The sequence below is a fragment of the Chiroxiphia lanceolata genome, chromosome 7 (assembly GCF_009829145.1).
Source record: "Chiroxiphia lanceolata isolate bChiLan1 chromosome 7, bChiLan1.pri, whole genome shotgun sequence".
Classification (NCBI taxonomy): Eukaryota; Metazoa; Chordata; class Aves; order Passeriformes; family Pipridae; genus Chiroxiphia; species Chiroxiphia lanceolata.
This window is the reverse complement of record NC_045643.1, coordinates 20,996,672-21,023,212: the sequence shown is the minus strand read 5'-3', so window position 1 is coordinate 21,023,212 and position 26,541 is coordinate 20,996,672. Positions and strand designations below refer to the sequence as shown.

Sequence of the window (26,541 nt, the reverse complement as noted above, 5' to 3'; positions counted from 1 at the left end):
CTGACTCATGATTTGTGCCTCTACATTTGTCAAAATGCTAAAATGCAAAGGTCAAAATCACATCCACAGATTTTAAAAGAGATTATTATTAAAAAAGAGACATTTTTACTCAAGGTCTTGGAATTAGTTTTGATTTTTATTAGCCTTAAATAAATAAATTATTAATTAATTGTAGCTAATAATTTATAGCACTATGGAAACATTTTAAATACTTATCTTCTTTTTTTGTTGGTTGAAGTTGTCTATAATGACACCAATGAAAAGATTCAAGGTAAAAAATGATCCAAATATGATAAAGATGACAAAATAGAGATACATATACAAGTTGTCCTCATACTTGGGTTGATCTTCTACCTACAAAATATTATAAATTTTATTACCCATGAGAATACTAGATGTAAAAAACAATGTATATAATTTATGACTAAGTATATGCTATCCCAGCTAGAAAAGCTATAAACTGCACTAATTTATTAAAAAGATCCAACATGTCCAGTCCTATCAATATTTGGAGAACTGGAAGCTGATAGAATTATTGCTCATATGGAATTTTCAAGTAAATGTGCCCACAGATATGTTTGTGTATGTACATATATAAAAAGTTCCTCATATAGAAGGAAGAGGTAATGTGGGACTTAGAGAAGTCATTAGTACTTAAAATTTCAACAGCAGAAATCTAAATATTTTATACTATATTCAGTATACTTTCATGCAACAAAATCAGTAAATTTTAGTGTCGCCTAAATCTCCCTGGAACTCTTTTGGTCTTGCATGAGCATTCTTACATCCAGCTTAGAACAGATGCTTTCAATACATTATTAGTGAATACATGTTTTGTGAAATCCATTAAATTGAGGCAAATGTCAAGGAGGATTTTGTATTGTGTTGATTCTTCTGGATTCCACATCTCAACATTTGCACTTCTACAGCAGGAATGAGCAGGAATATTGAAATTCTGAAGATAATGAAACATGATATTTTATTCTGGGAGACAATATCACTAACATGAGTATTTCTACAGGTTGGACATAGTTTTGGTTTTGTAGACAAGATACAATTCTAATCTCCAGAAAGCTTAACAGATGATCTTCAACCTCGAAATCCAATTGCTCCTAAATATCTAGATAACACAACTGCTCAACCTAAGGAAACAATTAAATGCACAGTCATAAATTATGAAACAAGATTAATATATCCAGATTTAATAACATTATATAATCTTAAATGAATTCCAAAGGAATTCCAAATGATTACCAAAGGAATTAGTTAAAAAAACTCTTCTTTGTTCTTTTACATTAGCATTTTAAAAAAGGGTCTGCCTAAGTTAATTCAGCTTATTTGGCCTAAACAGAAGGAAGTGGGATTAATTCTTTCCAGTAAAAATTTTAAGAATCAGAAAAATATGTATTGGTGCTGATTATAATTTTTCATGCTATTTTGTGTGTAACTGTTAAAATTCTATACTCTATATCAGAATATAACCAACAGATGATCTTTAAAGTCTTACATCTCGTGAATCAACAGCAGCATACATAATATCCATCCATCCTTTGAAAGTAGCCTAGAAATAAAATACAGTTGGTTATCTTCCCTGTAAAAATTCAAATTAACTAGGTTATTTATTTATTTATCTAGACCATAACTGTTAATAAAATCAATTCTAAATTTATAAACCACAACTAAAAACACAGGCATAATAAAACATTTTTCATAGGTTTTTTGAGAATGTACTTTTTAGGTATTTCAAAAATATTAAAAACCAGGCTCTGAAAGTCTCAGCAAGGCCACAGTGTGTTTGGAGCTGCAGATGATTATTTTGCAGGTGAAGAATGATAGACTTAGACAGACATTAATGCTAGAGATGTTTAGGTAGAATCCACTAGAATCACCCATGGCTGCAGCCATTTTGTTAAGTTTACAGCATGAATTGATGAAATCAGCAATACAGCTTCTGGACAGATACCAACATGCATCTGAATGTTTTTTTCTGTGTCTAAACTGACATAGTATTTTTAGAAATGTTTTAATCCCACATACCTAAAAGGAATAGACTGTTCAAAGTAAAAATATACATTGGTTCTTGAAGAGATTTGTTTTACAGAAGACCAAAAAGTGACTGTGAAAGAGCTGCGATGAACATCTATAAGAATTTGGCTGCGTTCCTATAGAGACTTTGTCTATATAAAGAGTAAAAAAGATCTGTCATCATTGCTCTAAGAAGGTGATTTTCATGCATGCAGAATGTCCACTTTCTAAGGAACCCAAAGGGTTGGTGTGACATGCTAGCTGGAAGTGTGAGTGCACAATTATTAGCCAGGGTTTCCATTCTCATTCACAATAAAGAAAAAGAACTAAAAAGCCTGTGAAATGAACAGACAAAGAGCATCACTCCTGAGGAGATTCAGGAGAAAAACCATCCCAAGGAGTATATTTCCATCTGTGCTTGCCAGAAGTAGCTCTGGTACTTTGGTACAGTTGCCAGTTTTCACGGCAGAAAACTTGCACTCTGGAAGTGTTCATATCCTGAATCTTGTAATGCAACACCAGTTTACTGGGAAGGTATGCTTGGAGCCAGGCTTCACAGAACTTTCTGGCTCAGTTGACAATTGTCAGTGCACTTTGCATAGCAATATTAGGAGAGGAGGAGAGTTCAATAAGAGCAATAATGCAGAATAAGAGTGGAGGGAGACTCTTAATGGAGACGATCAGATGAAGAGGTGAAGATGATCAAGGATCTCTTAATCTCTGCAGGAAAAGTAAAGGTCAGAAGGGAATATTGAAATGGAAAATTTGGAAAATCAGGACAAGGAAAAAAAAAAAAGAGAAGAAGAATGAAAGTTCACAGTATTGAAGTAGTCATTAAGACCAAGACTGTCTGGATATGTGATATGGATGAAATTCAGGCAGAGCTTCAAGAGATTACCCAGTTTTCCTTGCTTCTTCGGAGGCAAGTATTGGTAATAAGACAGTTCAGTTTAATCCTAGTGCAAGAATGGCAATGAGATCTGAAGTCCGAGAATCAGTCATCATTCAGTACTACTACTCAGCACATGAGAGTCACATTGCCTTCAGAGGCAAAAACATTTAAGCCAGGTAGTTTATTTTGGAATTAAGGTCAACTAGGAATACTGACCTGCTCGAGATAGAAAGGATAAGCATACAATTCTGAGATAACCTTGATATCAGAGCTGTAACAATCTCATGACATTTCTGACGTGTTTTCATTCAGTGAAGCTGTATGTCAAGTTATAGACAAGTGATTCTACACAGTTCAATCCTCTAAATGTAATTTATGCTTTCTTGCTTGTGTTTGGGTCGATCCCAGCTATCAGAAGCTCCATTCTAAGCCAAGGAGCCTGTGAAGAGCTAAGGTCTTCACTTCTCTGAAGTAAATAAAATATGCTCAGTACTTAGAACAAAGGCATTTCTGTACTACAGTGCACAGGATAAGGAATTGAAGGGGAAACACAATTTACAGATTTTGTATAAGTAGCAGTAATTAGTGGAATGAATATGCCATGCAATACAATAACATCTAATACTTCACAAGGATAATACTATAAGTAACATAATGCTTATTTACTATGCTATAATGACTCTTTAATAAGCATTAAGGAATATGATAGTTCTATACTGTGCACCACTAAAAAGATTCTTGTACCTTTTCCACAAACTATTTTCACATTATTATGATCATCATCATGAGACTGTATTCCCTAGCCTTGGAATGGAAAACTACTCTACTACCATTAATACAAAAATTACAAGAAACAGTGCAATAGAGCTGTGTGAGCTGCACATCGCTGCTACAAAGAAATTATTCCACTACTTAACAGTCATTTTTCCAGATTCTTTAAAAGAAGCAAAAAGAAAATATGTAAGTTTACTTACTACTTGAAGCAGAGCAAAGATATCCATCTCCTACATTATCAAAGTTTACTTTCCGTTTTTCCATCGGGCACTTTGATTGTTTTTTATGAGTGCCTGACACTGAGTATATTGTTGACATCACTGATATCAAACATCTCACCAGTTGTAGTGTTGACACAGTGATAAAATTTTTCCGCAAACAGATTTACTCCCATGATGCTGAAGATTAGCCAGAATATGAGACATACCAGCATACATTCATGATAGAAGGGATTGCTCCTACAAGGGCATTTACAACCACCTAGTGTACAATTAGACAAAATAGCCACTTCGTTAATGAAGAGAAAAAAAAATTTAAAACACTTTAAAATGTAAAAAAGTATTAATATGGGATGAGCAGTTGAAATACTACATCAAGATTTATGGAGGAAACATTAATTAAGGTTTAATAAAATGCTAATGAGATTGCAAAAGCAAGAAATAAAATAACATGGAACAAAGACAATGCAAAAGTCTGAAAAAAAATCAAAAAGCGAAAGAAAACCTGTTAGTAGCAAGATGGATTCTGAGAATTTGTGTGCTCTAGAGAAAAGAGAGAAATAAATGTTAAATTCCAACAATATAATCAAAATCTATAAATAAAAATAAATAGAAAATAAACCAGAAAAAGCTTAAAAATGATGATGCAGAAGACTGAATAAAAATGTCTGCATGTAAAACTATCATTACTAATGATTTTATTCTTAGAAACTTTATGTATATATTGCCAGCACCGTATTTCAGTATCCATATACAATGTAACACAGTACTTATTCAGAAAGTGAAGAGCTATGACCAGACTATAAACATGTATTGCAGCATTGGAGTACTTTTGGGTGAAAAATTAAAAGGAGATTTCTCAATAACTTTTCCTTGTTTTTCCAGGAAATAGCATAGGTCTGCATTTTCAGCAGACAGCTTACAATAGAGGTTTTTTAGGTGGGGTTTTTTTTGTTTCGTTTGTTTGTTTGTTTTGGTTTTGTTTTTTCTCTTTTGGTCAGATTGGCAGAATATGAAAATAATATTTTTCTCAACAGGACAGTTTTAGCTGTCTAGGAGGAGATGTAAGGGTACAGCAGATGCATTCAAATGAAGTAAAAAGACATTAGCTGAGAAAACGATTTCCCATCTCTCCCCTTCTGTACTTCCAACTCTATGCTTATTTCAGGTGTCTGCTCAGAAAATCTTTCCCTAATACTACAGCATTTATTGTGGGACTTTTTTTTTCCCCAGGCAGGTAGACCAGGGAGCACAGTGGGCTTTAGTTTCTCGTGTGTCACTCTTGTCAGCTTCTTAATCTTGTTTTGGTTTGTTTTGTTTTCTGTCTAATCCTGTTCCATCCTCAACCACTGACAAACTAACTGAAGTTAGCTACAGAAATTGATAAAAAAAGTTTGCAGCTAAACTGCAAAAAAATCTCCAACCCTTTGTTCTAAAATCTGTCATGTCCTTTACTTTTCCAGGTCCACAAATCAATGAAAATTTCAACGGTCAGTGGGCTGGGATAAGACAACTGCAGCAGTGAGCACGCAAATATAATGAGCACGAGGTCTGGTCTCCAAAGGTGAGCTGTACATAGGTCTTGTTTATAAGGACATGGTGGAAGGCCTTTTTCCACATGTTTTTGCATGTATTCCCATTCTGGAGTTCTTTGAAGAAGCATGAGTGGAACCATTAACACATTAATTTTTATATGCATACATTCGTTCAGACTCATTCATTTTATCTCACCCTCATTCCTTCAAATCGTGACAAGGCTCTTAAAGGTCTTAAAGCTCTTAAAGTCCGTAGTGATTTAATGGCACCAAGTTCAGAATAGCCCAGAGCATTGGCTATTAAACTAACCAATGAGACCTATAAAATACAGAAACAATATTATTTTAAAAATGTTTCTACACTGTTTATTTAAAAAAAAACCCCCAACAGATCAACAGTGACAAATTGAACAATGCCACAATTTTCATACTTGCTGGAAAGGCAAGAGGTCTCATAAAGGCATGGTTGAAAAAGGAATATATGCTATTAAATATCTATTATGGTTCAATAATGTTTAACAGTCATATGGAAGCACAGTGTTGGTGAAGGATATGATTTTCAGGAATATATAAAGACAGAATAGCCATACTTTCTGTAACTTCGTTAAGGTTTAACCTTCCAAACAATTTAAAATTCTGAATATATTAGAATATTTGACTAACTACTGACAATCTTTTGAATATCCAGAATCACTAATAATATGCTGAATATTTTAGTGGTTAATTTAAAATATTTGTTATAAATATTACTTCTAAGTCAAACACTGAGTTCATAGCAACAATAACCAGGATATTTCTGAAATATGTATTGAAAGAGTTGGTACTTTCTCACTTGCCTGACAAATCTATTTGGTTTTTTATATAGGAAAATATTTTTTATAAGAAAACATTATGGGATAGATATTAACAGATACTAGCCTTATAAATCTCATAGTAAGAGCTTTATTATCTACACCAGTAGTAAGATCCTGATGATTGTTATTGGGATTTTATTATAAGACAATTCACTTAAGTAAGGCACAATTAATTTGCTTCTCAAATGGAACTGAGGTTTAGACAGTGTTAATGTGAAAGAAATTAATTTACTTTGAGCAGTTTTGGAGAGAGGAGTGGTAAAACATCATACTTTACTCATATTTTATTCAGTTCTACCACCAAAAGACATAAATGAACATAGACATATTTCGGTCCTTGAGGAAATTCCTCAAATGTTCATTTCTGTGCAGAGCTCTTCAAATGTTGTACAGAAATAGGCATTCACTGATAAGGGTGGTAAGATTTTGTCCATTATTTGAAACATGGGTATCCTATGTTACTACTTATATCCATAAGGAACAATTAGATTACTTACAAACACAAGAGTTACAAGATCATGTCTCAAAATGACAATCCAAGAGCAGATACAAATCAGTTATTCATAACTATTCATAACTATGATGCTATATATATTAATCTAACAGAAAATAGTATTTTAGCGAATTCATATCACTGTATATTTCAACTGGATTATATGCCAGGATGTAATTCTTTTTATTAAAGGAAAGGATTATTTTATTGCTGTAATGGATAAATGGAACTTGCTGTGATTTATAAGCATATTAGAAAGAAAATCTTACTCATTTTCTGTAGTCTGTAACTGAAGTCTGTTCTCTTACAAGAGATAACATTAGTGTTTCTGCCATTACATTAACTTTGGCATTAATTGTTATTAATAACTGTCATTTGTACACCTTATTTGTCTTGTGATTCTGCAGTGAAAGAGTTCTTTGTTATCCTTAGCCACCTTTAATATATTCCAGAGATAACAAGACATGGAATTTCTGTATTTTTTATAGAATATTCATTTATTCATTCACATCAACAAGATGCCCCGACATGACAATAAACTTTAGTGGAAAGACAGCACATTTTATGAATGAAAATTAAACTATGAAACAAATATTAAAAAAATCCCTCTGGGAGAGTAAGACATCTCTTATAAAACTGAACTCACATTAATGGCTGCTTCATTTTATACCTTTCTCCCCAAACTAGCACCGTGCCTTAGCTGTGTTTCACAAACCAGACTCCTTCCAAGCTAGTTAGATAGAGGCAGCTCCTCTAAGCTCAGTGGCACTGTGTGCACTGGCAGTTCTCAGGTTCTGATCGTAAGGTCTTATTTGTGCTTTCTATTTCAAACTATTGGCAGCTTTCTTATCATGGTGCTAATGCTATTACACCATAAACTTGAAGTTGTTTCTCAGAGAAATACTTCATCTGTTGGAAACAACGTTTCCCTCTGAAGGACAGTTCATAGGAGAAGCAAAGATCTGCTTGGAATTCTATTGGATATACAGCTGTTCTGTACTGCTCTGGTGTTCTTACTCTTCTTAGCTTGGTTTTCTGTCATCCGTTCCACTTGTTTTGTTGCTAGCAGGTGGGAAAATAAATGTCTCTATACACTGATAATTAGATTAATTTCTTTATTTTGAGATAAGAATGCATGCAGATGCAGTAATTTTAAGAAATGAAAAAGAACTCAAAAGATGGAAAAATTTTCTGCATTTGTCTCCTAAAATGGTGAGGTTGTATGTCCTTATTTTTGTTTGTCTTCTAATGTAGAAACTTGGCAGTCACAATTCGCCCTGCTCAAAATCTTCAGTCAGGGTTGTCATCTGAGCCAGATCATTGTTCACACAGCTTCACCTCAACTTTATTTCTATTTAGGCCTAAAAGTTTCATCCATAGGAATTCTGTGCTAATTGGGGAGGGGGCTAATTATGATCCTATGCTAAGATGTATGTATTTCTATATGTACTTAATGAATAACTCTTAATTTAACCTGTTTTACTGGCAAGTAATCAAAATTTATTTTGTTTAGATGCATAATTGCAAGTTATGATTCTGTTCCGTCACTCACTGAACAACAGTGTTGGGGTTTATGCCTATGTCATCTGAATATCCCTTTAAATTAATTAATTAATTAATTTCATTATTTTCTGGATTTTCCAAGCCAGATAGCATACATGTTAGGATGCATGTAATGAAATATGAGACTGGCTAGGAAGAAAAAGTGACATTTCTTTATATATCTGGTTTCCCAGAACATCAGTATTCTTATTTCCTATTAGTTTTATTATGAAATTGTCACAGCATGACTTGCCTCTTACTTTATGTGCATGGCATTTAGTACAGTAGTATAATGTGACCTTGATATTTTCCAGAATGTTGCTGCTGAGTTAATTATTCTGGAAAGCTAATAAAAGGGTTGAAAGCACGGTTTAATTAAATTACTTTAATTGTTTCACAAAAGGATGAAACATTTTAGCTATATGAAAGAAATATTAAACAGGCCATCAATATGACCATCTTTTAATGTACTATGACACAAGCCCAGTTGGAGGATTCTACATTTAATTGTTCAAAATCTGTACCCACTGGAATTCTATCAGGTGTTAGCAATTTCAGGGTGGTCAAATATTTCATTCCACTTACAGACTCATTATTGTCCCACAGTATTTGGCAAATACATGATTTGTTTTAAATGTTACTTATTTCCATTTCATGCATGTATGATTTATTAACACAGTAATTTAAAAATAAAGTGTCTATACCAAATTACAGGACCCACTCATAAAGTTAAAAAATATATAGCATAAAATGTTATCAATTAAAGATTATCTAAGATTACCCATCATAGCAGAAAACTACACAAACAAATGTAATAACTGAAAAATTGATTGGTTACTCCCTGTCATCTTTCCTGATATCCTAGTTAGTTCCTAGCTTGGTATGTGGCAAAGACAACTTAGAATCATTACAGCTGTACCTTAAAACCTAGACAAAATAAACTTATGAGAGATGGCTGTGGAAAGAGGAGTAAAAGCAAAAACCAAAGTACAGTATGACATGTTCCATACAATCTAGTTGTGTTAGGTTAAGACGTTGTTTCAAACCTTTACTCTGCCAGAATTAGCCTCCCTCCAAAAAAGTGAGTATCAGCCTTATTCACAGCTGTCTGCATATAAAATTCAGTCTATTTGCTGAAACCACTGATAAATGTGTTTGATCTAATTTACCAGGTTGTAATTTTGGGTACATAAGCCACTCCACCAAAATATCTGCTCCTTGCTACAGACATTGTTGCATCAGGTAGAAGAGTGGAGCAGAGAGATGGCATGATAAAGTCTTAAACTGAGGTAGGCAGATGTACCAAGAGTCACAGCTGTAAACTGACAGAGCTGAAAATTACCATTTCTTAGTGTAATTATTAAAATCTAATTTGTTCACAGACAGTGAGAGCAACTATGGTTACTTCTCACAGTGAGGGACTCTGGTATCTGAGATATTAAAGGTCAAAGCCCTAAAGGACTATCAGTGTTTACTCCTGAATAATTTTAGAGAATGGAATTAAACAATTTGATTAACTTTAGTCACTTCTAATGAGGAAGGAGACACTGGTGTTCTCACTGGCAGAATGCCACTGAATCACACCTGTTTAAACTGTCTGTTAAAGCAGCATAGATTCTCTGCTTTTCTATAGGAAGATAACATGAGCTCACATATTTCTTTCAAGTGCTGTCTGATAGTGCTAAAGAAATTGCTGAATTAGCCTTAAGCACAGTAAGGCATTTTTTACCACTTTATGGATCATTAAATATAATTCTTTAAAAGTAGGAAGTTCCAATCTCATTTAGTTATGCTTTTGTTTATAAAATTATAATTTACGGGTAAAAAGTTAGCAATATATGCTGCTTTAATTACGATGATATATTTTATAAGTCTAAGGCTAAACTAAGAAACCATAGAGTATGGCTCAGAATAATCTGTTTAGGTGTAAGTTAGAAAAAGTATAATTAAAACATGAGTTATAATTTATCTAAAAAAGAATCCATTCTTAATCCTGTAAAGGACCATCTCTCTACTTCATTAACATCCTCTTAAGAAAACCATTCATTCATGAGTAGAGTAGATTTTTAGGACAGATCTAGATATTAACTGTACAACAAAACTAACTTAAGCAGATTAGAAAAAAGAGGTAGTCTTTCATTTTGAGTTATGGCCAATCTAGGTAGTTATTTTTTTTTTTAGTGGGAGTTACAAATCTGATACATTTCTGCATACTTAAGGGAAAAATATTGATGGGACCAGGATTTATGCAAACTTCTCAAGAAATGTGGCAGCATGGACAGAAATTACTATCAATTGCCCTGAGATGCCATCTCTCAGTTCCACAATGAGGACACGTATAGCCAATGAACTGGGTCAGATAATGTGTGAAGGCAAGAAACCAAAATATTCTGGGAGCAAAACCAACTTTGATCCCTTCTGACAACATAAGCAAGGCCTTTGCACAGAAGTCTATCACAGCTGGGAAGGCAGCCAAGAAACCTTGTATTCTCTTCTATCACAAACCCTGCCAAGTTATAGCTGATTTAACTATTGCAGATTGTCAGCCAATTAAAACTAATTAAATTTTAGACCAAATAGCCACAGCCTTTCTGTTTTTACTAGAAATGATAACAGGATAGTTTTGAGGGAGAAAGTTCTGAGAACTCAGATGAAATCTGGACCAAATGTATTTTGTTTCACTTGAAAAGTTGCAGTGTTTGTAGAAGAAACTTGAACAATGAACTGTCTTATTTGCTAAGGAATAAAGTAGTATGATCAAAGATCCATGTTTAAAAACTCGATTTTTTCCTCATAAAATCTCTTGATACATCGTGAGTATGAAATTATTAACCATCAAGAACGTCCAGCCATCTTTTTCGTTTTGGCATATGAATGTACTTCAAATAACACCTCCAGGTCACTGCAGGCTACTATTAATGCAGTATAACTATACAATGTGAATTATTTTTGCATGTTTATAAGATTACTTAGTGGTAATGAATTTTACAACATCAAAAACTTGTGAATTTTACAATATTAATGACTGTATACTTACATCAACAATCAGGAAGTCCAGCCAGCACCAGGCATTAGTAAAATATATTTGAAAACCATATGCTACCCATTTTAAAAGCATTTCCAAAATGAAAATATATGTAAAAACTTTGTCAGCATATTCCAGCATGGTCTTGATAGTTTTGCGTTGTTCAATATATATATCTTCAAAAGCCTATAAAAATATATCCAGGTATTACTACTATTTCACAGAATATGGATGATAAAATTAAGGAATAAATGATATAAAGTAAGTAGGTTAGAGCTAATCTTTCCCATTGTTCTTCTTCATCCTCTTACTTTCTATCTTTCCCATCTTTAACCATATTACAAGTTGGAGCAACATTATGTATTCTTCCCTGTCTGGAGTTGAATATATATATAGATATAGATATAGATATATAGATATGTATGTATATTTTATTTTACTAATGTATGAAGAAATAAACTCACAGCATGATTTTTTATCCTCTGTGGTGCTAAGAATCTTTCATATACACACACAAAAAACCCCAATCCTTTCTTATACCACATCTAAGATATGTGTATTACATTCTAGAAAGCAGCTAGAGGGATTCCATTTCTATCCTCCATCAATCAAACATATGTCTAAAAGTCAAATTAAAAAGCAATGTAGTTACTAGAATGTACAACTGTGCACATTTATATTGTAGCAACTATTCAACTTGAGTAAAGCTGGAAAGGCAGGTAATGTAAATCTCTTTGGAAAGTGGTTGTTAGGTTTAATTTGCTGCTGCACTCTTCCGTAGCTCCTGCCTTCAAAAAAGGAACAGAATGAAGTAATTATTCCATTTCTTGGTATAGTATTTCATAAGGAAAATTCAAGGAGTGGCTGAGCCTAGAAGGAATTAAGGATTTAAAACCATACATTTAGCTATATATTCACACTTAACAGTCCTTTGTACTCAAATCTCTTGACAAACATGCTGAAAATTGGCAGGCAATTTAAACTTTGAGTGGCTACACTGTCTTAAAGAAAATTGCATGTTTTATTTTTACACTGGTAAGACAAAAGTAGCACTAAAAAGGTGCATGTAAAATTTATCAAACTTTTTCAAGTTTGGGTCAAGTTTCATTCCATCCTGAAATGATAAAACGCAGGGAGTTTTATACAGCTCCAAGGAAAACAAGTCTTTCTGAAGCAAATTTGATTTTTGCTGTTGTTCCTAAAGAGATATCTAAACATATCAGCATCTGCAATTTTGTTCTACTTACTAGTGCTCCACTGCTGAGGAGAATCATGAATACAATGAAAGTCTCAAACCAGTTGTGTTCAACTATGCTGTAGCAGGTCTTTCTAAGATTCCACCAAGTTTTTCCTTTGCCATCCTCTATACTTACTTGACAACATGGAAATTTTTGCACACAACCTGCATTAGATTAAAAGACATTAGGATCCAAAAGCCAATTACTTTAAAGTCAATATTTACTGTCATATCAATATTGTTAGAAGCTTTAACTAATTTTATAATTTTTTTTTAATTAACCACTGGAATGCTGAATAGGATATCACATCACATAGGATGCTGAATATCTGAATTTAGATAACTAATCTTGAGATAAACCAGACAATAGGAGACATAATTATGAGTAAAGTCAATCCAAAAAACATTGATTTTTTTTAACTGTTGGCATGTAACTGTTCCAACTGTTGGTGGAGTCACACAAAAATTTATTTGTTCCAAATTTAAAGGGCCCTTTCAAATAACTGAAAAGCATTTTAACAGCAGAAAAGTTAATGACATTTCTTCATTACAAAATGTAGGCAGTGGCCAGACAGATAAAGTTACTTAAAGCCTAGGGAAACCTTGTTTTTGCATCTGATTTCCAGCATTCTAGGCTAAAAGTATTTTCTTTTGATTTTTGAGGTCAAGAAGGCCCACTAGACTTGAAACCCTCAAGAACTTAAATGTGCTAGTAATAATGTTATTTTAGCAATACATCTCTGAAGTCAACAGTTATTCTACAACCTTCTGTAAAACAGGCTTCTGGTTCAAGAGCTTCTTCACTTTCAATTTCTGCTTGCTCGCCCTCTCCAGGAGGAGCAATATCAACTGTGCTGCCTTCTGATGAGCTTGATGCATTTAGTTTCTGCAAGTAAAGTTCCACAGAACAATTTTTCTCATTAGATACATATTATATAAGAAATGATACTGAATCAAATCATGCCAGTCTGACTTTTGAAGAATGGTAAACTTACAAATATGCATCACCAAAAGTAAAACCACAGTAATGACATGTACATTGTATAGTTCTGTTTCCCAGTTTATCTTCTCATAGGGAACATTTAAATATAATTTAGCTACTAACCTGATCCATGTATATGACTTCTGAAGAATTCTCAATAGAATTAAAATGGAGAGTCTACATGTACCCAACTCTTAAATTACTTCATTTTCTTTACTATTATATTGGATTACATTGAAAATGTGTCTTAGTTTTCTGAGTGAAATGAACTAACAAATCTCCACTAACACACACCTTATCTGGATTTAAAAGCTGTAAATATAATAGCATTTAATGGCAATTTTCTGCACAATTTAATTTTTGCATAAAGCACAAATTAACAGATTCAAAATATCTTCTTTGCATTCCAGTCTCGTGTGCTTATTGAAAGACTTCCTGATGTCCTTTTTATCCCAGATTTTTCTGTCATTCTACTACTTTTTCGTATAGTGAATACTATAGCCCTTACTACAGTAAAAGCACTTCTAGATCTGAAAACTGCAAGAACTGAAGAGTGACATAAAACAACTCAAATAAAGAAACTTTTTACCAAGTACATTAAAATTCTGATCAGGTCAAAGTGTTCATCAGTCATGCAAGACTGCCCATAATTTTGTCCTTTTAAGAAAGTGTATTTTGAAAGGACAAACCTGCTAATAATACACAGAACAAATGCAATAATCAGACAGAGTTTATAACTTGTTTTCAGTTGTCAATACTGTTATGTCTTTAATTGTTTTCATCCAAAATACATTCTTTTTTACTGTGAAATAAGGCTTGTAATCAGAAAGCAACATTAAAAAAATCATGGCAGTGAAATTCTTCTGATTTATCCCATGTAGCTATAGTACATAGGAATTTCAAGGGGGAATGTAGAGTGCACCTCTAACTTAAATACTTTAAATTGTGCAGGTACTGATGTAACAAAAGGGCATTTGGTCACTGACTATATCTGTGGGTTTAGTTTAGCAAATCTGGTCATGTCCTTTGACCTTTGGATGAAGGCCATATGGAGAAAGGATGAAGACCTTTCTACACAGTTTTGTTGAGAGAATGCTTAATACCAACTACATTTCACATTTAGTTTTCAAGATAGTGACATTTTTAGAATATAAAAACCCCCTTCTGTTCAGAGGATTTGAATGATTTTGCAACAAATAATAACAATAACTTGTTTTTTGAAAAAAGAGGCATTTCCATGTAGTCTCTTCTTCTTCAGAGACACTGCTGCAAATTAGAACTAGTTATTCAACTCTTCAGTTAAAACCCAGTCTCTTCAGGAAAATATATTCACAGCTAAGGGCTTTCTCTGCCAGAAATTAAATGGCACATATATCTTAATATAGCTTTGTAATCAATTCTTTCCTCATATTCAACTCTTACATGAGATGAATGAAGTTTAAAATAAAGGTCATGTTGGGTAATGGATAATTTCAGGGCTAATTTTCAAGAAGCTGATTTTTGCACACACATGCAAATGTAGTCAATATGGGGTCATTCAGACATCAGGTTGTTACTGCATTGTGACCAAAAATAAAGGACTTCTCACATAATAGAAAAGATTTCTGACAAGCACACAGGTATGAGTTTAAAAACCATTCTTTCCCTTTTTACATATCATGATCTGTCATACATGGAAAATCATGCTGACAAATGTGAAAAGATTTGGATAAATACATTGAGAACTAGATGCTTCCAAAGTTTAGGGTTTTTGCATAGTAAACGTATAAAATACCTTGTTTCATTTTTTCATACTCCGCTTCCTGTATGATTTCCAAAATTTATATATGTAAAATAGTTACAGACATATTGCCTCTAAATGGAATAATTTATTACTGGTCATGTAAATCTGTAAGTCTGAAATAAAATATTGCATATCTCATATTGTGAGAATATTTTAAATTTCATGTTCTATATTGCATTTACAAACCGAAATGCCCAGTAATGTACACTATATTAGGCATTATTAGCACATCACCTTATTATCCACACATAAGTCTCTCTCTCCTTTAAAAAGGGTAAAATACTTGTGAATTAACTCTCTTTTTATATATCATAGAAATACCAAGAAATAAGAAGTCTGAAACTTGTCATTGAAATTATAGGCAGTTTCTTCATTAAATAAAAACCAAATGTTGTGAACATAATTATCGGTCACATTCAAGTTAGGGAAATTAAAACTAATTCATGGCCTGATCCATCATCATTAAATCAATTACTGACGTAACAGCAGCAAGGTAAAGGTTCATAGTAAGCATCAATTCTAAATCTAGGAGTGCAAATTAAAAGGCAGTCAAAATTTTAACTACATCTTTCCATGTAAACTCTGCTGCAAATAGTCCTGTCAGCATAGCTGCTAAAAACCACGTGACAAAAGTGCAGTTTATAACCAAAAAAACCTACTATAATTCTATTAAATAATTTTCACATAAAGCATTCCCTTCACTATTTTTCAAATAATCCTGAACAACTGCATTATTAAGGAAAAAAACCTCATTAGTTAATAAAACTCCTCTTCTTTGCTTCAAGACCCTAAATTAGGAAAGAACCAATACATTTTAAATAAGGTGACATTAATGATATTCTTTCTAGCAATGAAACTAATAAAGCTAATAGGAAGCTCAAGATTCATGATAGATTAGCACAATCTTCTTTTCAGCTCATAAATGTGATTATCAGCCTCTAGAACACACCATGCCCTATAAATACTTCTTTGCATCTTCAATGATATCACATTTTCCTTTACAAGGAAATATTTGAAAGCGATTGCTTATGATGCAGCATTCTCAAGGCCTGAATCAGCAAAACAACATGCTTGACTAGAGCAGAAGCCTGAGCAATACTGTGAAAATCACACACACACACACACACACAAAATCAGACTACCTCAATGGGATTATATTTTTCTGAAAACAGCAATATCGATATTATTGTGTAGAACATAACAGAAAAAATGCTTCATCACCAACCCAAACACGTGGTTAATGTATGTATAATCAGCTTCCATAATGTCCTTTTAGAGCAATGCATCTCTTATCAACAGCTTCGATCATTAAAACAAGCTTTGACCAACAGCATATTAGTGTGCCCATTTACAAGAAAGCATTCACTTAAGACCCAGTCTTGCTCTCATTTGATTCTATTCTAGATTTCAGTAAGAGCAAGAGTAGGCTACTAAAATTTTAAGCTTTACAAATGGTTTAATGATTCAAGTGACAATAAAAAAAAAGGGATTCAGCCATTACAAATTGCCTTTAGTAATTCAGCCATGTGGTTTTATCCTTTGAATCTTGAAAGCTGCACTGTAATTGAGTGAAAAAAATATACAATAATGAAAATTGATGATTCCAAAGTGATTCTAAACTGACTTTAACTCTCAGATGTGATGATATTTGATTTTTATATAATATTAAGAAAATTACTTTAAAAATCGCTTTCATTAGAGGTTTATTTGATGTTTAGAGCATATCTTGGTTTAAAATTTAATCAGTAAAATCTGAGAATTTTCAGAATACATACCAATTTTAATTTCTTTTGGCATCTCTGGGCAATTTAGACTACAATATAATATAGGCAGATAATACTGCGCTATAATCAAGGGTACAAAATTAACTACTTGGTGGTCCTTTTGAAGCCAGTAAACTCTGCCTAAAGGAAACAGCTTTCAACCCTGCTATAGGACTGAAATCTCGATCCCCTCAAAATTTGGATGCCTAGTTTTACTAAGATAATCTGACCTCCTTAGTTTCATATAACTTTGGCTCCTGTGCTGTCCCTATTCCTGAAGGCTCTGCCAATTTACTCATCAATGGAGGGCGTGTTTGCCTATAATGAAAAAAACCTTAGGTTAAATATATATGGAATTTTATAAAAATTATGTTGACTACTCCATAGTCTTTCTAATTTACACAAAAATTATGTTGACTACTCCATAGTCTTTCTAATTTACACAAAAGTCCCCCAACTCATTTACAGACCCCTATTGTGAAACACATTCCAAAAAACCACTATTTATGAAGGAGTTTAAGATTTGAGAAAAGAGGATTTGTAAAATGTTTTGCTTTGAGAGTTCTTTAAGGAGAGTTATTTGCTGTCATTTTAGCAATTATGAAATAGTTTTCTCTGCTTTCAGTTTATAAAACTCAAGATATACACTGTCCAAATGAATCCAGTGCAGTTTGTAGCATCTTGGATATTTGCATTACAGTGCATTGTAATTTTTACGCAAGTAGCTACTGCAATAATTCAAATGTTATTCAACAAGGAGCTGAAGTCATGGCAGTAATCATTTCATAAATCACTTAACACATTTCATTAAAAATTTACATTTATAAGGGCTGAATCAAAAAGGGTTGTTTTTATTTTTTAAAAACTATGCATGCTCCCTTTTTCTTTGGCTTCTTTAGCATATAACATTCCAGTACTTTTATGATCCATAATTCAAAACCTGAAGAGCATGCAGTTATTGCTAAAAACTGTATTTAAATATTCAGAAAAATCATTAGCAGAGTTAAAAAATATATGTTGGGGTTGCCAGTCCCACCTGACCATGCTGTGATGTGAGTCCCGTGACTCAGCAGAGAGCAGCTGTGCATGTTTCTACTATCTTGCAATGGATAGGGAAGGTACATAGCTGAAGAGCATGCAGGCCAGTCAAAATCCATTAAAAAGTGATTATATATATATATACATATATATGTATAACTTGCTTAGGTAACCTGTGTGAAAGTGGTGACACGTTGCTCTACCTGGTTAAAAAGCACCAGAGCTGCATTCTTGATTGCTCCAGCTTGGTTTTACCCCTGTGAGAAGTAAGAATGGTAGGTAGTGAAGTTCAAGACACAGGATCACTAGTTTTCCTCTTTTTGGAATCTCTAATTCAAACATGGCTTTAACACAATTAAAACATTATTATTAAATATTTTATTATTAGTTGGAAAAAGGGAAATACATACCACCTGAAATATTCAACAAACTTTTCTACAGAACTTGTTAGTTTATTTTAGAGAAATTAGAAATGCAGAAGCTAGAACTAGTAATCTGCACTGAGAAATTATGATGCATAAATAAAAATAGAATGAATAAAATTAACAAAGACATGGTTAGCAGATTTGGGAACTATTTCTGTATTTATATAGTGCTTAATGCATATTAATGAGAATTTTAAGGGGGTTTGTTTGTTTCATGTTCTAGACTTCATTTAATTGATTAAGTGATTATCTCTTTTATTTGAAAAATATATACATACAGTAAGCAAAATACTTTGAAGCTGTATGGCTTCCCATTCTTCCTTCATCCTCTAATAATGATAGAACTTCTAGATCTCGATGAAAATAAATTTCTTCAATTTCTATTCAGATTAAATGTGATGAATTATCATATTGTTTAGGTTTCTAGTTTAGATTTAGTATGCTATACACTTCTGACTCTATAATCTTTATCTAATTGTTTCAAAAGAGGATTGTATCGGTGTCTTACCGTGGAACATCAGTGTATCCAGAGATATAGTTTAAATCATTATCCACAGCTAGTCCATAACTTAAATAATTTGTGACTTTTGAAGATACTGTCCCAGAATTGGTCAGTTTTAGAAAAGATAATTTAGCTAGGACATTTTAAACATGGTAAAGAATCATCCAACAAATTGATCAAATACTATTGGGTTTATTTTGGCTAAGAAATTTATTGAAACGCAATTATAATGCTTAACTTTGTTCTTGTCTTTTTAACTTCACCTAGGCACAAAGGCACTAGTGAAGCCAATCAGAAAACTAAACATATTCCTTGTTATGAAAATTTAGTAGATCAGATGATGAAGGATATTTTTAATTTTATCAAAATCATCTGCAGTGATTTCAGAAGTCAATTGAGTAGCCTTACTTCTCCATTCTGAATTTGTACTTACTGTATATATACTGTAGATAGAAAGGGTTTTGGAATTTTGAATGATAGAGGCCTATAGGTATATGCATTTCTTCAGTTGTAAAATAAGCTTTCTGTAACTGAAGAATATATTTGAAATTATTTTTCCATGTTGAAATGCAAAACTTTATTTATAAAGTTATGAATCAGATATAATGAACAGTTGTTAAGTGGCATACAATATACAATAGTTAGGAGTCATGTTTGGTAAGATTACCATAGTGTAGTCATTTTACTGATTAGAAGCATATTTTATAATAGAAACAGCACCCACAATGCTAATGTTAAAACCCACCAAATTATCCCCATTAGTTACTTCTAATTTTCTCATTATCTTCAAAGTTAATGGTCTTGAGTATCTTATTTTCAGAACAGAAATCTGGGGGGTTTTGTGATGATTATTTCATTGGGTGTTGCACCTCTATTTTCTGATTATTATTTAAAAACCTTCAAATATCAATGAAATGTTCGCTTCTTTCAGGTACTTTCAGCTAACTATTGCTCTAAAGCAGTGGGTAACTTTATAATCTAATAAATATTATTGTCCTGTTTCATCCAAAGAGAGTTCCTCAAATTTCTAGTGATATGTATTAGAAAGATTTTGTTTAGGTCTGAAAGGTGCAACCAGATTTCAGAATAGGTTCTAGCAGATTTGGGAAGTTATTAACTAGGAAATTAATTAGAATGTGTTTTCAGGAAACAAATAAACAAAAAAAAATAGGAAGAAAAAGAACTAGCCTTCCAAAAGAAGCTCTGTGACTAGAGTTATTTTGTACCATAGTATATCTGATAATAAAAATAGGAAATATTACAATTTGTTCCTCACTCACCCTCACTTACAATTTCTATAGTAATTACCTGCTCCTGGCATATTCCTCAGGGGCACACAGCCCATACCCCACTTTTGGCATGACAGACTTCAAATAATCATTCTGCTCTTAATGTCAGTGACAGTCAGTAAGACACCAGAAAAAAACGAATCATTTTACAGTTCCTGTGCAGATGTAGCTTCCCACAGCTCTGTTGTTAAATAAAATGTTATTATAGGGGATGCTTCTTCAAAGTATTTTAAATGCTAAGCGCTGCCACAGTTAAGGCAGGGAAAGTTCTGCTTCATCTCTTACCCCTCCTTTTGCAGACCAGGCCTTCTAGCAGAAATGTTGTCTCAGTGGTACACCGTGAGAGGCAAAACAAAGCAAATGATGGTGTACTGTCCTAGAGAGGTAACTTAAACACTGCAACAATGGACTCTTTATCTTCCTTAAAAGACAATCAGAAGGCAGCAAAAGATTCAACAGTACTGTTGACTTGGTAGGAGAAGATTGGGAACCTTCACCAATTCCAGTCACATGCCAGAACATCTGTTCATATATTAACAAAGCCAGTGGATTTTTATACACACAATAAAACCCTCCCCCTTTATCCTTTCCCTAGAAATCATCCTAAAGGAATAAGGAATCCAGAGCCGAAAGTGCAATTAATACAGCATTCACAATTTTCAGGGCACTGTCTGATTAGATACTGTTCACCATATGCACACTTGCACTGTATGAATACATGTCAGAGCCAAACACTGTGTGTGAGCAGAATTTGCGGGAAGTGTTATAGCTCCAGCTTTGCAATGGTATTGATTGTAAGGAAATACTGAGGCTGCACAGAAGTGCTAAACCTATCCTAACCCCACTGAAAATTTCTCCACGATTTCTTATTATAAACACCATCTATCAGTTACTGCTGGATTTCCCACAATCACCTGAAATTTCCACTTTCGAATTGCTTATACGGACTTTTGGATTTGATTTCTCTTCCTGAAGACATATGGATACAAGTCCATAAAAAACCCCCACAAAATCTCTTTTGATTTATTACCATCCAGAAACTTCAGGATGGCCTTAGAAAACAAAAGCATAATGCCTGAACCAAGCAAAGATGGGTATGAACAGAGCAATTGACTTGTCAAAGTCACCTTGAAATTGGTATTCAGAACTTCTCAGCACAACAACAAGGGCTTTTACTCCTTTTTCTTGTGTACATATATCACATATTCACCTGGAAAGCAGAGGATTTTCTGTCTTAGCATTGCATTTTGTTTTGTCCTCCGCTGTTTTGATGGAATATACAGCAGTACACTGTAAACTGAGCCATTCAATCTACCTTAAAGAAGAAATAAACAAATAATACCTATGGCACAACGAGTGACCTGCCTTTTAGCACAGACCCACAAACACTGAGGCAGAGAAAGGGGTAAACACTGCCAGGGGATCACTAGCCAGGTGTGGATGGGAACTTCCCAAGTTCTTCTGCTGCTGAGGATGACATGTCATGCAACCACACATTTAGCATCTGCATAGACTATAAGCCCCTCAACTTCCTAAATGCATATTACAAACCTTTTAAAAAGTAACATATACAGAAAATTTCTAGGCTTGTAACTTTATAAAATGAAGTTACTAGCAAGGCACTTATCATTGTATTTATGAGAACTAACCACAAGGAAAGCAGTAAATGTGTAGTAAAATATAATAAAAAAAAATCAGAATATATGAAAAGACATAGAAGACTTTGCTAAAAGTTCATTGGAAATGACAATCAACTTTTATTAGATCAGCTTACAAGAAAAATACTGAACTCTCAGGCTGAAACTCTGAATGGCTTTTTTTGTGATACTAATTGATCTCATAACTTACACCACTTTACACTTCCTGTATCTCTTATATTCTTAAATTGCCATGGATAAGCACTACTGCTATACTGAATTATATATCTACATTGAAGAAGTTTGTTTCATAACTGAGCAACTTAGTTGGGTGATAGAATATCTTGTTCTTCATCTTACAGCTGTTACACAGAGCAACATTCTTTGCAGCTGCAAATAAGCACACACTTTTTATGTTCCTTTATGTTCTTTAGCAAAAGACCCATACTATGATTCAGTGGATCATGGCTATCCCCTAATTTCATGTGGTATAGTTTGATAGTGCTGAGGAATACATAATTATTTGCAAATATAGCAACTATACAGCTATGATAAAGTCATGAATGTAGGGCTTCTTTATAGAAGAGCTTTCTTTATGGTAAACAAACCCTTTTGTATCAATGAGTTATCAAACAACATCACAGCTTCTAATCTAATTCAAAACAAAGTTATCTATGGTTCCGGACCCCTTAAACCTCAAAGTTCCTAAATTTCTAATGGTACTGAATATAATTATATTCTGATAATGCATTTATTAGCTTGTTGTTGATCACTACTTAAACAAAGTTTTCCTTGAATACCATCAGCACCTGTTCATGATCACTTCTGGTATTCGAGCCACCTAGATTTCAAAGCACATGGCATTTGGTTTTTAGATCAGCTTCTGTCAGTTTGCACAATAATAACAGCATAAAGCTTTCAAGTAAGCTGTTTCCACGTGCATCTATATTACAAGATCATTCTGCTCTCCAGCATAACTTGAGATACTGCTTTACCATGACATTCTTTGGTACCTGGATTACTTTAATGGTCTCTGAACCCAAAATCTATATGAATATTACTCACAAAACTTTTTAGATAATTCAGAATACATTACTGATTTGTGATGTCTCAGGGTTAATTTTTAGAACTACCCTAAGTATCAAAAAAAATATTTTTTCTCCACTTATATTTGCTTGGGTGTGTATACTCTTTATTGGTCCTTAGCCTTCTACCCTTATTCTAGAAATTCTTATTGCATTGTAGGCACTACAGAAAGAATGCTTTATGAAATGTGTGCTAGTCCTAAAACCTCGAAAACTGTGAAAGAAATAATCATATTTAAAACCAAACATCTTCCAAATGTTAATAAACAAAGTACTAAAAATATAAACTCTAAGGACCGTCTACTATACTATCATATAGGGTGATTTTTTTTTTCTTGAATTATAATTACATAAAATTCTAAAACATAAAATATATTTACACAGGACATTACAGTTTTTAAACAATTCTAAATATGTAATTAAAACATGAAAATGCATGACAATTCACTTGTTAAGATATGAAGAATCCTACCTGTTTGCTTTCTTCCATATCAGATTCGCTGCTAAATTCTTCTGTATTTAAATTTTCAAAATCTGATTCTCCAACTGCAATGGGCACTGTCACAGTGAGGCCTGGGTTGTTTATAAATGACATATAATCATTTTCATCAATTACGTATTTTTCCACACTGCTGCCTGTGCCCACACCACTGGTGGTTCCATTCCCGTCTTTCAGATAATTCAGATCTTTGCTTATTTCAACAGCAGTATGATTGGAAATGCAGCTGTCTTTCTTGTTGTTTAGCTCTTCAAGTGCTTTGATTTCCTCTAAAGATTTCTGCTTTCTAACGAAGGCTTTTTGGATGAACTCCTGTATCTTTTTTTTGACATAATCTATTCCCTTCTGGATCCTTGCCACAGCAATCTGGAGATTGTTCATTTCATTATCATCATCTGTAGCAGCAAGGTTGTCTGAACTAAATGAGCTCAGCAGCAAGGCCAGAAATAGGTTCAATACCTAAAAGATGAGAGAATACAGAGGTACAGTAAATATATACATATAAGAAGTGTTAGACTTGGCAATGCTAGGTTAACAGTTGTACTTGATGATCTCAAAAGCCTTTTCTAATTTAAACAATTCTATGGTTCTAAAAAAATTAGTAGAGCAGGTGCTGATCATAAATAACTTTCTGGGGCTCTGCACATTTCTGTTGACAGTGTCAAGACTGCAAGGTCATGGAAATGACTGGAATACAAACAAACTGAACTCTATTTTATAAAAATTTAAATCATGTTAAAATATGTTACTAAAAGAAAGAGAATTATGACAGATAATGAATTATAGGTTTTAAGCATATCAGAATGAACCACAAAGTTTAACAATAAAAGAAACTTAAAATAAAGTGTAAATAATGCATTATATTTATATTCTATTTATATATTCTATTTATATTCTATTTATAACATATTCACCAATTCAATATTTATCAATTGAAATTTTACATTTTAACTTGTCAGTTCGATTTAAAATTTTTCAATAAGGTTTCTTGTACAATTTTGAGTTAGAAGATTTTAAGCACATTTTTAGGCTGGATGGCCAATCATTCTGTGTTTGGTTTTTTGGGGTTTACACCTAAAAAGCCCCAAAGTTCAGTACTTAAATTCAAGATATTCTAAACAAGACCAGATACACTATACATTATTTTTATTAAGTCAGAAGTACAAGTGCTGGAGTTAGCTGTAATGAGAGTACTTCTGAAGAAGCAGCTTTCCAGGAGCTTGTGCAGCATAAGCTGTATTATTTCAAGAGTAGTGAGAAAGACATTTGAATTTAAACAGCACCTCTAAATTAGCTGCAGCACTCCCATGATAAGGTGTTTGATTTGACATTTTGGTGTACTTCTAAATTCCTCTACCCATTGTAAGAGTACTTCAGTGTATAAAAATGAGTGAAAAAAGAAGGGAAATATTGTATGTTTTCACCCCAAATTAGTACATTCAGATTAATTTTTTAATTCTAAACAGAAGTATGACAAACATTTCCATTCCACAGCTTTAAGTCCTGTACATTTGCATTAGAGTTAATGCTCAAAAATGTTCATCACGTACCACCAGGTTTCCAATCACCATGACCAGCATGAAAACAATAAGGCACATGGTTTGGCCAGCAACCTCCATGCAGTCCCACATCGTTTCTATCCATTCTCCACACAGCACTCGGAATACAATCAGGAAAGAGTGGAAAAAGTCATGCATGTGCCAGCGTGGAAGTTCACAGTCACTGGAGATCTTGCAGACACATTCCTTGTAGCTTTTCCCAAAGAGCTGCATCCCAACCACAGCGAAAATGAACACAATGATAGCGAGCACCAGGGTCAGATTGCCCAGAGCTCCCACTGAGTTGCCAATAATCTTAATCAGCATATTTAGAGTTGGCCAAGATTTTGCCAATTTGAAAACTCGAAGCTGCAAAACAAAAATGCAGAGGAATCATTAGTGTTAGTTATGAAATAGAAGCTAGGTTCAAGTTGTTTAGCAGAGCATATCAATTTCTGTAGATTAATTTGTTCTTCAGTAGGAACATACTATTATTTTAATGGAAAGCAGTGAACATGAAGTATTTGTCAAAAATGAATTGTTCAACATTTCATTCGAGTGATGCACATAGTAAAAAAATCTAAATTTGTGTTTGTATGACATTTTATTTTAATATTTTTAAACATCCACTTAGAGATGATTGATGAACAATTCTTCAAGACATTTTAGAATTTCGTACTCTTTTCATCACCTTCACTACACCCTTTTTGCTGGTTTGGTTGCACATTTTCCTCAGCACTGCATTAAGATTTTCATGCTTAGTTAGAGGCCAATTTTTTAAACAAAAAGTTGATGCTGATATTGTCATGTCCATTCAAATCATAAACACTAACTTAAAAACAATATTCATGACCCAAACTATGTTATGTGAAGCTGGTTACCATTGCAAGTAGTGCTAATAAATTAAATCACTGCTTCCTATTCTATATATTAGGAGATAACCTAGGTTTCCAAGTAATGTGATGACTACTGGTAATAAGGACTTTCAAATAATTAATCTTGTGCCTCTAGAAAACATCTATAAATTAGTGTACAATACTAATTGATATTAAAAATAAATTTTTAGTAGAAACTCAATAATATCTAAACATAAATGTTATCATAATCAGCTTTTTGACTCTTTGTTATATATAGTGGAGTTACCAGAAGTTTTTTGTTGCTGCCCATTGAAATAAATGTGTAGAGAGGGTCTGCTTAGGGTCTTTACAAGTAACACAAAGTAATGTTCACAATATAAAGACAAAAAATGTCATGATACTTTATGCTGGTGACAATATGTATGCTTTTACAGATATTTAGCTCTAATGATTCTTAATGAAATCAGTGTAATGAAGATGTCCAAAATTCTTAAAAGACAGCAGTTAGGGTAACAAAGGATATCTGTAGAATAGAAGATCAATAGGAT

At 33.1% G+C, this 26,541-nt stretch overlaps 1 protein-coding gene across 1 annotated transcript in view; it reads right to left on the bottom strand.

Annotated features, from left to right (window-relative positions):
• Positions 1-26,541, bottom strand: part of LOC116789617 (sodium channel protein type 3 subunit alpha-like) — a 73,761-nt gene that overhangs the window by 7,154 nt on the left and 40,066 nt on the right. The window contains 13 exon segments of the mRNA XM_032693630.1: positions 217-354; positions 1,508-1,561; positions 3,892-3,906; positions 3,908-3,945; positions 3,948-3,998; positions 4,001-4,123; positions 4,126-4,171; positions 5,641-5,763; positions 11,371-11,544; positions 12,606-12,760; positions 13,361-13,481; positions 23,572-24,057; positions 25,149-25,505. Coding sequence (XP_032549521.1) covers positions 217-354; positions 1,508-1,561; positions 3,892-3,906; positions 3,908-3,945; positions 3,948-3,998; positions 4,001-4,123; positions 4,126-4,171; positions 5,641-5,763; positions 11,371-11,544; positions 12,606-12,760; positions 13,361-13,481; positions 23,572-24,057; positions 25,149-25,505 — 1,881 coding nt within the window.